The 12,326-nt window shown below is 39.5% G+C and overlaps 1 protein-coding gene across 2 annotated transcripts; it reads left to right on the top strand.

Moving 5' to 3' along the window:
- Positions 1 to 1,514: 1,514 nt before the first annotated feature.
- Positions 1,515 to 11,758, top strand: LOC101163346 (bone morphogenetic protein 2). 2 transcript variants are annotated; one of them, XM_023961783.1, is made up of 4 exons: positions 1,515 to 1,642; positions 2,417 to 2,500; positions 6,992 to 7,359; positions 9,264 to 11,758. In XM_023961783.1, exons 1-4 carry the CDS (start codon positions 1,620 to 1,622, stop codon positions 10,337 to 10,339), a joined length of 1,551 nt encoding a protein of 516 aa, XP_023817551.1. In that variant the 5' UTR covers positions 1,515 to 1,619; the 3' UTR covers positions 10,340 to 11,758. The 2 variants fall into 2 exon arrangements, with proteins under 2 accessions (XP_023817551.1, XP_023817552.1); XM_023961784.1 differs by lacking the exon at positions 1,515 to 1,642 and adding an exon at positions 2,039 to 2,204.
- The last annotated feature ends 568 nt before the right edge of the window (positions 11,759 to 12,326 follow it).

Raw genomic sequence — 12,326 nt, 5'->3', positions numbered from 1 at the left:
ATGGGTGAATAGGACTGTGTCTGCACGATTAACCATTATTAAATATTGTTGCTGATTGGTGTCTTGAAACTTGTCAAAATAGTACTAAAAAACAAAAACAGAATAAATTCAAAATCTGTCCTCCATGGTTGATCACTTCCTGTATTCCTGGAAAGATGGAGCAGTACAGAGGTGGGAATGCCGGGAATTGGGCTGGACAGCTTGTTAAGAGGAGGTGAGGTATTACTTTAAAAGTTTCTTCCACCCCCGTCGGAAGTCAGTGTAATAGACAGCCAAGAGCTTTTCCAGAAGATGGGAAAGGTGGAGGCTGGGATCAAAGCTTTCTTTGGGAAGAGACTCAGCGAAGCATAAGGACCTTGTCTCTGCCTGCATACAACTTAAAAATAACATACTATGGAATTTCACACGTTTTTGTTATTTTGTGCATACTTTTCAGTTCAAGTTTAAACATCAACAAAAACTAAAACTGTAGAGTTTTTGTGGTCACTCTTGTCAGTCAAACAAAGCAGATGACCCACAATGTATCACTTATGAAAGGTTTTTTTTTAATATTTTAATGTTCTCTGTAAGTTCTAAAACTTGAACTTGAACAAAGAATAGCCATTGTTTTTATGTTTTGGTCTGAGAGTACAGCGAAGTTGAATTTTTTTTAAAAAAAGTACATTTTGGAGTACATTTTGTTGTTTGCCCTCAAACCAATATAGACTTGTGCTGCCAGTATGCCCTCTTTCACTTCTGTAGTCCAGGTTTACTGCATTACTTTTCTTCTTCTCTTCAAATGCAATTCAATGTGTTGATATTCTCGCCACTTCCCATTGTCCAAAGTGAAGTTCCCTCAGACAGTTGCAGATCAAATCTTAACTCCTTTAAATACTAACACCATGCAGATACATTCTCCTTGTTTGGATTTTTAACAAAGGTCTATGTTTGGGTTCACAGTTCTACCCAAACAACGTTAGCTTGTGAGACTTTTATATCAACTGCTGAACATGAGTGTCTTAAGGACAAATTAACACATTTCTCTTGAATTTGCTTCATTTGAAAACTCATTGAGCATCAAAAGACCTTAATACAAATGCGTGTGTCGCCAGAGAAGAGCGCATGTGTGTTTAGTGCCTTTAAGTTGCTCTGCAGCGGGACATTTACTCAGCCTTTGGGATGAATGAGGTCTGTGATGAGTATTTGTGTGTATGTGTGTTTGTACAAGAGCAGAGTGGCAGAGGGAGTGGAGGAGACAGAGAGGAGGAGCAGAGAGACGTGGGTGAATGATTCTCCAGATGAAATCTAATATGTGAGACGATGCATCCTAAAGAGACATTTTCTCATGGGCCCACACCATGAATACAAATTCGCTCCACCACCCACCCTGCACAGGAAGGACGGATGCACCTTGCTTCAACCCGTGGTGGAGAAGTACAGCCTGCCTTTCCTTTTTCCTTTTTTTAACCTCAACGTTTACTATGGTCCAATCACAAAACTCAACTGTGGTGACTTCATGACAGCTCCTATGAGTCATCCATTCATACCTCTTTTTCAGCTGAATCTGTGTGCAGCTATTGACTATCATGGGTATTTATATTGACAAAGCAACCGTTTGTGAGCATGTTGGCTGAAGTAAAATGTGGCCAACGGAATGCAGCAGGTGAGTTTGCTAAAGGAGGAAATGTGGATGACAATCAGTCTGCTTTACGATTGCTGACCTCTGGGATTATCTAAAAAAGATTACATGCATGGTTTGATGGTAAACTTGGTTATATGGTAAAGGAATTGTGTTTACATTCGGATAGGACTATATGTGGGTGGGATTGAGATAAGGGTCTGGAAATGCACTAGAGGCATTCTTAGTGACATCAGTGTTTTGAAGATCTGAGCAACCAGGAAAGTCACTTAAAGTTAAGCCGAGTTTACCAGCTGGGCGATGAGTGCGAAGGGAAAAAGTGTGTGTGTGGAGTCATGTGTATGTGAGAGAGAGCCAGAAAAAGACAGAGAGAGGAAAAGGGGAGGAGAAAAAAAGGGAGGAACAGAGTGGAGAGGAAAGGAGAGAGACAAAGTGAGGAGGCTCAGAAATAAGGGAGTTTGTTGCCGGTAGCCCAGTCCAGACAGACACGCGGCTCATCTTCGTCCCTTTGGTAGCACCCGCTTGTTTCACATAACCAGGGCTGAAAGTGTAAAGAAGAGTGGAATGGTGGCACTTACAAGCAGAGGTCAGGCAGACAAGAAGGAAGCTTGTGGATGTTTATAGGTGTTTCTTTATCTGACAGGATGAGAAGCTGAGCAAGGAAACAGAAAAGAAAAAAAAAGAATCATGGAGCAAGCAGTATTACCCATAGTCACATAGGAGACTTAGGAGAGGCATGTAAAGGCTGCTCTGAGAAGGAAAGAGACAAAAAGTCAATTTTGTCCATTCTGTCCAAAGGAGCAAGAGTACGAGCCAAGGGATCGTAACACTGGAGCTCAAGGATAAACCATGGACTCTGCATACATCCCACCACACCTGGACGTGAGTACTACATCTCCAGCCCTCTATCACACACACACACACACCAATCTGTGTGTCAGGTAACAGGCCACAGGAATTGTGCTGCTGAAACCATTAGTCACTCTGGGGATTACACGCACACATCCATATACTGCTGGCACAGTGTTGCTCAATCAAAATCTCATTCTGTAAGCAGCATATCCTGGAATAATGTGCACATTATGAGTTCAAAGAGCACAACTCTGCACTGCTTCAGCAGTGTGAACACACACAGCAGCTCAATGCAAAAAGCAGAGGTGCGTGTTAGTTCTCCGTTTCACATCTGTTTAGCTGTCAGATGAGCAAAGTGAGTGCTCGGAGGAGCATTGGAAGTAGCGTTTCTACTGATGTTGGCAAACTGTTGTGCCTCAGAGGCTGTGAACCCCAATACCCCAATGATACCCCCAATTGGGGGAGAGTATTCCTCCTTCAAACTTTCTCAAATAGGAGAAAAGCTTTGGCACATATTCATCAGGTCATCTGAGCTTCTGAATATCCATTCTGTATTTGCATTAGCTGATTTTTTTCTCGTTCTTGTAATCTTTTTTTGCTTTGTTTTTTCTTATATTTAAAAAGTCCTCACTCTTTCGTGGCTTTCTGTGTGTGAGTTTGTACATATTAATCACCTGCTGATCTGTAAAAGTCTGGTTAGTTTTTTACATGCCAGAATGTGTGAAATTTAGTCCCATCTCTTAAGAAAAAACCCTTAACCTCAGGGCTTTTCTCAAGAGATCGTCCAATCAGGGATATTGTTCTTCTATTGGAGTCCCAAATGCAGCCAAACCACAGCCCACAAGTAAAGCAGTTTTGTTGGCTTGATGAAATGCAGCATCTCTGCAGAACTTCCACAGCTCATGCATTTTAAAAAATCCAACCAGGATACACACAGTCTAAAGGTTAGACATCCATGCCATGTTTCTTAGCTTACCTATTCAGGGCAAACATATGCAATGAGTATCAGTGTGGGAAGACTATAAATGAATGTTTCCAGAACTGTTCATAGGTGTATGTGACTATTTATTAACTATTTTCTCAGAGAGTGAAGATGAAAGCCTGAGGCATGCTTGCTGTGCGTATCAGTTTCTGAAATAATGGAATGGCTGGATAGATAAATGAGAGCTGGGACGTGGGGTGGGTTGCATGGTTTGGGAAGAAATCAGGGAGAGTGAAAGAGGAATTTGGGAAAAGAAACACGGGAAGAACAACAGGAAGGGAAAGTATAGGGACCAGGCGCAACATGAAGACAGCGGCAGTGGATAAATCAGCCGGAGGCGGTGACACTCCGGCCCCCAGGCCCGGCAACAGTCTGCCGCACTCTTCCGCAAAAACACCATTCATTTGAGACCTAGGAAAAAAGGAGCAACTCGAGATTGCAGCGAGATTGATAGGGCAGAGGGAAGGCGATGCTTAAAAAAAACAAAAACAGATATTTTTAATTGATAGAAAGAAAGGAGCATTGCAGAAAGAAGAGGGGAAAGGGTTTTGAGAAGCATAAGATCAAAAGTAGAAAAGAGAAAGCATCTTTTCCCGGTTGTATGACAACAGAGAGGACAAAGCAGCAGGACAAAGTTCAAGGAATGCAGAGGAAGGAGGAAGGGGAAAGGGTACAGTGTTTGAAATAAACAGATAAAAAGAGAGATGGACGTCAGAGGTTTTAATCAGTGGGTTCAGAGAGACATGGCCTGCCAGACGCTAGGGTCACTCTTCTCCTTAGTCAAAGGACATCTAACATGTTTACCAGGGCAAGTTGCATGCTTTCACAAAGAGAAAGGCTGTCCAAACACAAGCTGAACTTTAAACCTTCACCTCACCTTATCTATGTCCCAATAATTACACAAATGATCTTCTCAACCTTTTAATAGTCTGTGGTCAAGCCACACGCATGCCAGACAGGAAAATAATAAAATACATTATAGATAAAAATGAGGAACAGTGAGGATGTACTCATAAAAATGTCAGGTTTCTTGACCGAGTTGAGGCACTCAACGTCAGAGTGGGAGGTGCCTTTTCTTTAAATGACTCTCAGAGCTGGTACTGAAGACCTGAATCCACTCTGCCCAGTTTAAGTTAGAAAGGACCAGCCATACTACAGACACCTGTGGAGAAGATAATGGCTGCATATGTGAAGTAATGAAGGACGAGAAAACTACATTCTTTGTTTTTCTTTGGTTCCCCTGCCTCACGGCTGAGGCACACCCTTCCGAGTGATGACTGAACCTTTGTACCTCAGAGTCTCTGGGTGGTTTTGTAGGTGAGGAAAGTACAGGACGGAGGTGGTGTTGTTGTCTTTAATCAGCTTTACAAGCCTCCACAGTATATGGGAGAGGCCAGCCAGCAAAGTGCCTAATCTGTAATTCTCCCTTGTAGAGCTGCCTCAGGTGAAACAGTCCTGGGTGGGGTTGCTGGAGTTTAATGGATAGCTAGTCACAATCCCACGCTCGAAGGTGGCTCATTTTCCCAGGCCTGCCCTTTGCACTGCAGACCATGAGATCAACAAACAACACAAATTGAGTGTGCATAAAAAATATGCACATCTTCACACCTGTGACCTTCTTTCTACCCCTTGTCTTGCAGAGTGGCAAGATTAGCGGTCATTACAGCGTCATTATGTGTTCACTCAGCCATAAACCTCTCCGTTATCTTTCTGCAGAGGCCCTAATCGATTCTCTGGCCCTAACAGAGATTAGATAAAGTGATAGAGGCGAGAAAGACAGTGATACTGCTCTCATATAAAAAAAACTATTAAACCACATTTGACTTACCTCCAGCAACAAAGCAAAGCACATACTGGAAAGGTGGTTTTTCTTCCTATCAACTCGGGTAAAGATTGATCCCCCCCCAAAAAAAAAAAAGTGGCTTAATTTGAAGTTTGGTTACAAGTTTTTACACCTTTACATTGACCCTTTAATCCCCCATTTCACCTTTGACAAGTAAGGAGAGCACTTAACATTGCTTCTTAATTGCTGCCTTTATTATCAACACCTGCACTCCCAAAAATGCAGTGTTTACCAGGCCTTTGTGGTAATGGTGTTACACCTGTCTGCAACACAGAGGAGGTTTGAATACAGCTGACTGAGGAAGGTTTACCACTATTGGCAAAGTCAAGTTTATCTAAGGGTGAGATAACCCTAAGCATAATTAGGGTTGAATGGTTCAAATCAAGTTTGTAATCTCAGAGCTGCATCGAGCTCATGGTGCAAATGTAGTTGGAAAAGAAAGAGTGAGTTAAAAAGACAACATTTTTTACAAGATTGTTTTGTTGTCTCCGCTCTCACTTAATGAAATCTGCAGAATATATGTGTGTGTGTGTATATATATGAATATATATATATATATATATATGAATATATGAATATATATATATACATACATACACATGTGGGGGGGGGTCTGTTTTTTTCACATTTTTGTTCTCAATGTCTGGATATTAAAATGTAACTAAACAATTACCCTAAGAGTTGAATCAATAGGAAATCTGCAGTCCCTGCCAGAATTCTATGATTCCATCCAATAAAGCAGAGCTGACAGACAGAAACTTTTAGAGAAACACAAAAAGTTTTTGTTTTTGTTTTTATGGTTAAAAAACAATTACAGGAGCAGCTTTAACCTATTATGTGAATTAAAGATATTTAGAATTAAAGACTTTTTTTCTGTTGCCTGGGTGAGTTATACACATAATTAATGTTTTTAAAAAATATGTTATTACAAATGTCCTCTATCGTCCTCTGTCAAAAGATCAGAGATAGATAGATAGATAGATAGATAGATAGATAGATAGATAGATAGATAGATAGATAGATAGATAGATAGATAGATAGATAGATAGATAGATAGATAGATAGATAGATAGATAGATAGATAGATAGATAGATAGATAGATAGATAGATAGATAGATAGATAGATAGATAGATAGATAGATAGATAGATAGATAGATAGATAGATAGATAGATAGATAGATAGATAGATAGATAGAAGCTTTATTTTTTCTTGTGTTCATATGTTTCCTATACGCACATACACAGCATAATTAAATAACCCATAACTGCTGCTCACTTACTTTGGCAAAAGGATCTAATGCCTTGAGGATAACAAGCTGACCATAAATTAGCAAAGAAAAAACAAAGTAGCGCTGTTTCAACAGCCAGTAGTAACAGGGAAACAATTTGCTGATGTTTTGTGAACTGTAAATTTCTTGAACATATGCCATGTGAAGGCAAAAGACTAATGAGAAACTAGTGTGTCCAGGATGGAGAAGACATGTGCATGATATACAGAGTCCAGAAGCATCTCGTAGGGGCTATCTGTTTTACAGATCTCTATGGCTATACTTTGTACTGTATCTGTGTTGTGTGATTTACATGAAAAAACTCTTTTCATTTACAACACTCTTATTAAAGTTTCCTACTACATGCCATGAAGGATTTTTCTACAAAAAAGCGTTTTTTTTCCTTCTCTTCTCTCCTTCCTCCAGATCAACCATGCTCCCTGCTAACATCCTGCTTCTCATGTTCTTGCTGCTACCTCAAGTCTCGTCTGGTCGCCAGGGTGAAGACACCAGCGAGATTGACCATGGCAGGGTGCCGTCCACGTCTTCATCCTCGACACCCACGCCATCGATGGCGGATTCCAACCTTTCTCAAACCATTCAGAATCTTCTCTTGAGCCGACTGGGCCTGCAGTCTCAGCCTAACCCTCAGTCTGGAGTACCAGTCCCACAGTACCTCCTTGATCTGTACCGCTTCCACCAAAAGCAGTACCATCTAGTGGAAGACCCATCATTTAGCTTCCCCAGCCAGCACATTCAACAGGCCAACACAGTACGCAGTTTTCATCACCGCGGTAAGGTTTCTGCAGCAGCAGTAATGATTCTTGGGTGTTTGGGAAAATGTATCATGGTCTCAATTTATCTAACAGTGCAAAAATGAATTCTAATTGTCAAGTGGTAGTACATATTAGAAAAAGAAAGTACAATGAACAATGCACTTCTTCTAGAATAAAGCCTTCAATTAATTAGAATGGAAGAAAAAAATGTCAAAATGGTAGAACATAAAATTATGGCAAAGCATTTAAACACCTTTCTTTATCTTTTGATTACCTCTGTAAAACCTACAAAATACTTCAATAAAGTTTTAAAGTTCATGGGTTGTTTTTATAATTTTTAAAAAAGGAACATTTTTTGTGTGGCCTTCAACAGCTGACAAAATTATACTGACAAAGAATAGTTAATGAGATACACCAGAGTGTATATATATATATGTATATATATATATATATATATATATATATATATATATATATATATATATATATATATATATATATATATACATGTATATATATACATAAGGTTATTCATTCAATGAATTCAATTGTGATTTTTTTTTTGGTTTATTTATTTGCTTATTTGTTTCGTTTGTTTTCATATAGTAGGTTTAAACTTGCTTTTATTTTTTAAGGCTGTGTCAAGGATTAGCTACATATCTTTAAATTATCAGATGGTAAAAGTTTCCAGCAAATTTATCTGTTTAATTTTTAATTAAAAACCCAGCCAGAAACTGCACCATTTCTCTAAGTCTGGGCCTATCAAGTGCTATCTCTTTGAAAAATCTGAATGTCAGAAAAATATCTTTATCAAGAAAAAAAAGTGCACTGTTTTAGTAAATAAGAATAAAATCCAGGCCACATGCATTTATTTTGGATACCAAGTTTTGTGTATTTTAGTCTCTTTGCTCATCCAGAACTGACAACTATGATAAAGTAGGGTGATATCAAAAATAAATACTCTTGATGTAATAAATGATAATGTTTGATTATGCCAATTATATTTTCAGGAAATCCTTAAAATATGGCCTTTGCCATCTGATTTACACTACTTCTTTCTTGGTATTTCTTCCAAAATTTATCACTTGTGAACCTCACTTGAAAAAGTTTGCTGAGCAAAAAATAAAGTAAAATAAATAAGATTTGTTTAAAAGGCACCCTGCTTTTTTCTTGAACTTGTCGGATAACTTTGTTGAGTTCTGAAAAAGTAAGCGTTGACTTTTTTATTAACTTGATCAAAAACAGATTACATATAAAAACTATGATGTAGCTTAAATCTTAAATTTAATCTAAATGTAATGTTTTATCTTTAATTTTAGCTTAATTCAAATGGGTGAAACACATTTAGGAATAAGAGGCCTGCTGTTAAAGGGGAATCAATCTCTACATAATATTAGAAAGGCACTAGTTAACATGACCAGTTATTAATCCGACATTTTATGGGTAATGATTGGACTCTACTAGAGTTACCTCTAATCATTGGCTCTCAAGTGGCTGGAACTCATTGGGTGGACCTTTGCCAAAACACTTTACCCTGCATAGCCTTCAACTGTTAGGAACCTTTAAATTGCTTGAGATAAAACTCATCTCAAAAATTATGTTCTTCAAAAAATTGGCAAAAAACTTTCAAAGCAGCCATATGGTTTTGTTTCATGAGCCCTGTAGTCCAGTCTCTGCATTTTTGTTGTTTTTTTAGCATCTTGAACCAAAAAGCAGTATCTTATGGGGGCACGGATGGACTGAGAAATAAAGCGGTTCATAGCAATAAATAAAATTGTGTTTTTTTTTTTAATTGAACAAGCAAATGTAGCTTTTAAAGTTGAATTCTGAAAACACATGGACATGTTTCAGTGATGAGAATCTTAAATTTAATTCACATTAAATCCCCTAAATTCTCTTTTTCTTTTTTGATTTCTTCTCAGAGTCCCATGAAGACAGTCACACAGAGAAGGATCATACTAGAGTACATATCTCATTTGACATCTCGTCCATCCCTCAAGAGGAGAGGGTGCTCTCAGCCGAGCTTCGCCTGTTTCGCAGCGACAAAGCTTCCCTGGGTCCTGGATCACACAGACTGAACCTATACCTCTCAAAGCATCGCGGAGATCCTAAGCAGGCTTTGCTGGAGACAAGGTTACTCGCCAACAACCTTCATAGCAATAAACCAAGTGGTTTCTGGGAAGCATTTACAATAAGTGCAGAGCTTCTGCAAAAAATCCAAGCTGGTACTGGCAGCCTGGGCTTCCTCCTTGAAATCAAACCTGAAAATACTACCAACCCACTTCCTTACCAGATGTTTGCCTCTGCATCATATGAAGACAAGTCAGATGGACAAAAAGAGAGACACCTGAGAGTGTGCAGGTCTGTGGGCCAAGATGATCACAGCTGGGCCAGGGAAAGACCCCTGCTGGTGACCTACAGTCATGATGGCCGAGGAGAGCCTTTGATTAAACATAGCAGGAAAACCTCTGGTAACAGTCAGAGGATTAGGGGGAAAAAGGGGTCAAAGGTGAGGGCCAGAAACAGCAGTAAAGGTCACGAAACAGCTAAAGCCTGGGGTAGGGCCAAAAAAAAGGGGTATTCTGTGCAGGACTGGGTGACTAAAACAGGAGGGGTCAGCTGGAGCGAACGAGGAAGGGTAAAAAGAAATGGAGGGCACTCCGCAAAATTAAAGCGCATTTCGCGTGGCAGATGCCGCCGTCATCCTCTACATGTAGATTTTAGAGATGTGGGTTGGCAAAAGTGGATCATTGCGCCCAGTGGCTATGACGCCTTCTTCTGCCTGGGAGAGTGCCGTTATCCCCTGGTCGACCACATGAACGCCTCGAGCCATGCTGTGGTTCAAACCATGGTAAACTCTGTGAACGGAGCAGTGCCCCGTCCCTGCTGCGTCCCCACCAGCCTCAGCCCCATTGCGCTGCTTTACATGGACTCTCAAGATCGAGTTGTGCTGAAAAATTACCAGGACATGGTGGTGGAGGGATGTGGCTGCCTGTAGAGGGTTAAGGAAGACAAACACAGAAGAGCAACGGAAAGAGAAAGTCAGGAGCGGCCAGAAAACTGCAAACAGGCAGAGACTGATGGAGACAAACGTCGCACCATGAGAAACATCAGCGGAGAGGAATGAGGCAAGGGGTAGATAAAGCAGTTAAATCACCAATATTAGGAGCAAAAGGTCAGTCAAAAAAAGGAAAATCATTAGGATAAATCACAAAGCTGGCACAGAGGAAGATAAAGGACTAGACAGAAGGACAGGGAGACATGAGGAAGCTGAAATAGTGTTAACTTAAGTAAACTGCCAAGAGTTATTTTCTTTTTCCCATTTGGTGAGGCTGCAGCTGTTTACATCATCATCCCACAGGCTGTTTATTCTTTCATGGCAACCCAGCTCTTTAACATCAGATGCCCCCCCCACCCCCCCCCCACCCCCCCCCATAAAAAATGTCTGTTATTCTTCAGGCCCTGTCTTACTTATCTGGAAGGCACCTAAAGTGGTAAACACTTGAAAGTATCATAAAAAACATTATAGGCTCAGAGTTTAAGCAAATCTGTGTTGTTCTGATGGACATTACGACAATGGGACCAGTATGGAGGCCAAACTTTATTAAACAGTGTTGTTTCTGCAATATTTGAACTGACAATAAGGGTTTGTCTCTTTTTGTGACAGCTAATGTAATGACAGACTGTCCCTCATGAGCAACCACTACATCCCAATCTATTTAAAACAACAATAATGTTGATAGAATATTATGCTATTATTTGAATGTATTACTATCATTATTATTTAAAAAAGGACACCTTTTTTTGTAAATTTCTTTTGCAGATGTGAAAAAAAAATTCATGTAATGGTTGTATTGTGATTCAACATAATTTCACTGAATTCTAACTTAAAAGACACACGCTGTATTTAAAAAGCAGCAATATGTTGTATTTAATCTTGACCATATTTAAAATACCTGCACTCATCGGAGCATCCAGCAAACTGCAAGCCTGCTGCCAAAAACAAACAGGTTGTTGTAGCCTTCCATCAATATTGGTGTTCTGTGTTTTGAATGAATAGTCTGTGTAACTTTCTGTATTTGGTGTAAAACACATGACGACAGACACAAGTGGTATTACCTCTAGAAGCTCAACTAACACATCAGTTGGAACCTAAACGTATTGTAGCTACTGAAATGTTTAACAACAGGTGTCTTTGCTCTAGTTCTGTCTGCGTGTGTCCAGAAAAAAAAGGAAGGCTGATAATAAAATTGGCACTTTAGTGCCTTTCAGACATGAGGCTTTGAATATGTTCTCTGGTGAGCTTAGTTTTTCAGTGTTGCATTTTTATGTCTGAATGGAAACATTTACGATTTAAGCATCAGCTTGTAAAATGTCTGACAATATACCTCCAATAAACAGAGCAAACTGCATCAGATGACACTCTTATTGCTCCTTGCATGCATGCTTTTCTTTACCTCCAGTTCATGCGGCTGTGAACGTGGAGCCCGATGATTGCATGTGAAGTGACATCACTAACACGCCATCATGTAGCTGAAAACAAACCCAAAATATGAATTGAAAAATAAAATGTTGACAAATTGTATGTGTACAGCTTCAGATAACGTTACTCGTCAGTGTCAACAAATCGGGAGTTTAGATAGATTTTCTGGTGTGGTTTATGGATCAATGTACTGCCCTTAAAGTTCCCCTCCAGTCAAATGTTGATCTGTTTTCAAAGCATCCCCAATGGTCTTTAAATTTTTAATATGCAGTTTTAAGCCTAAATAAAAAAAACCTGGGCAGTTTTCTAGTAACACACTTTCTGCCGATGGGCAGCAGTTCATTCTAAATTTGCTACAGTTTGCTACAATCTTTTTTTTTTTTGGTCTGCTCTTAATTCACAACGATCAGAATAAATGCAATTTTAAGATTAATTTTCTTTATACATCCCCTCCATCATGACAAAAATGCCACAAGAGCATGAACAAAAACACAATTTATAT

This window comes from Oryzias latipes, chromosome 13 (assembly GCF_002234675.1).
Source record: "Oryzias latipes chromosome 13, ASM223467v1".
Classification (NCBI taxonomy): Eukaryota; Metazoa; Chordata; class Actinopteri; order Beloniformes; family Adrianichthyidae; genus Oryzias; species Oryzias latipes.
This window is presented reverse-complemented; position numbering and strand designations above follow the sequence as displayed.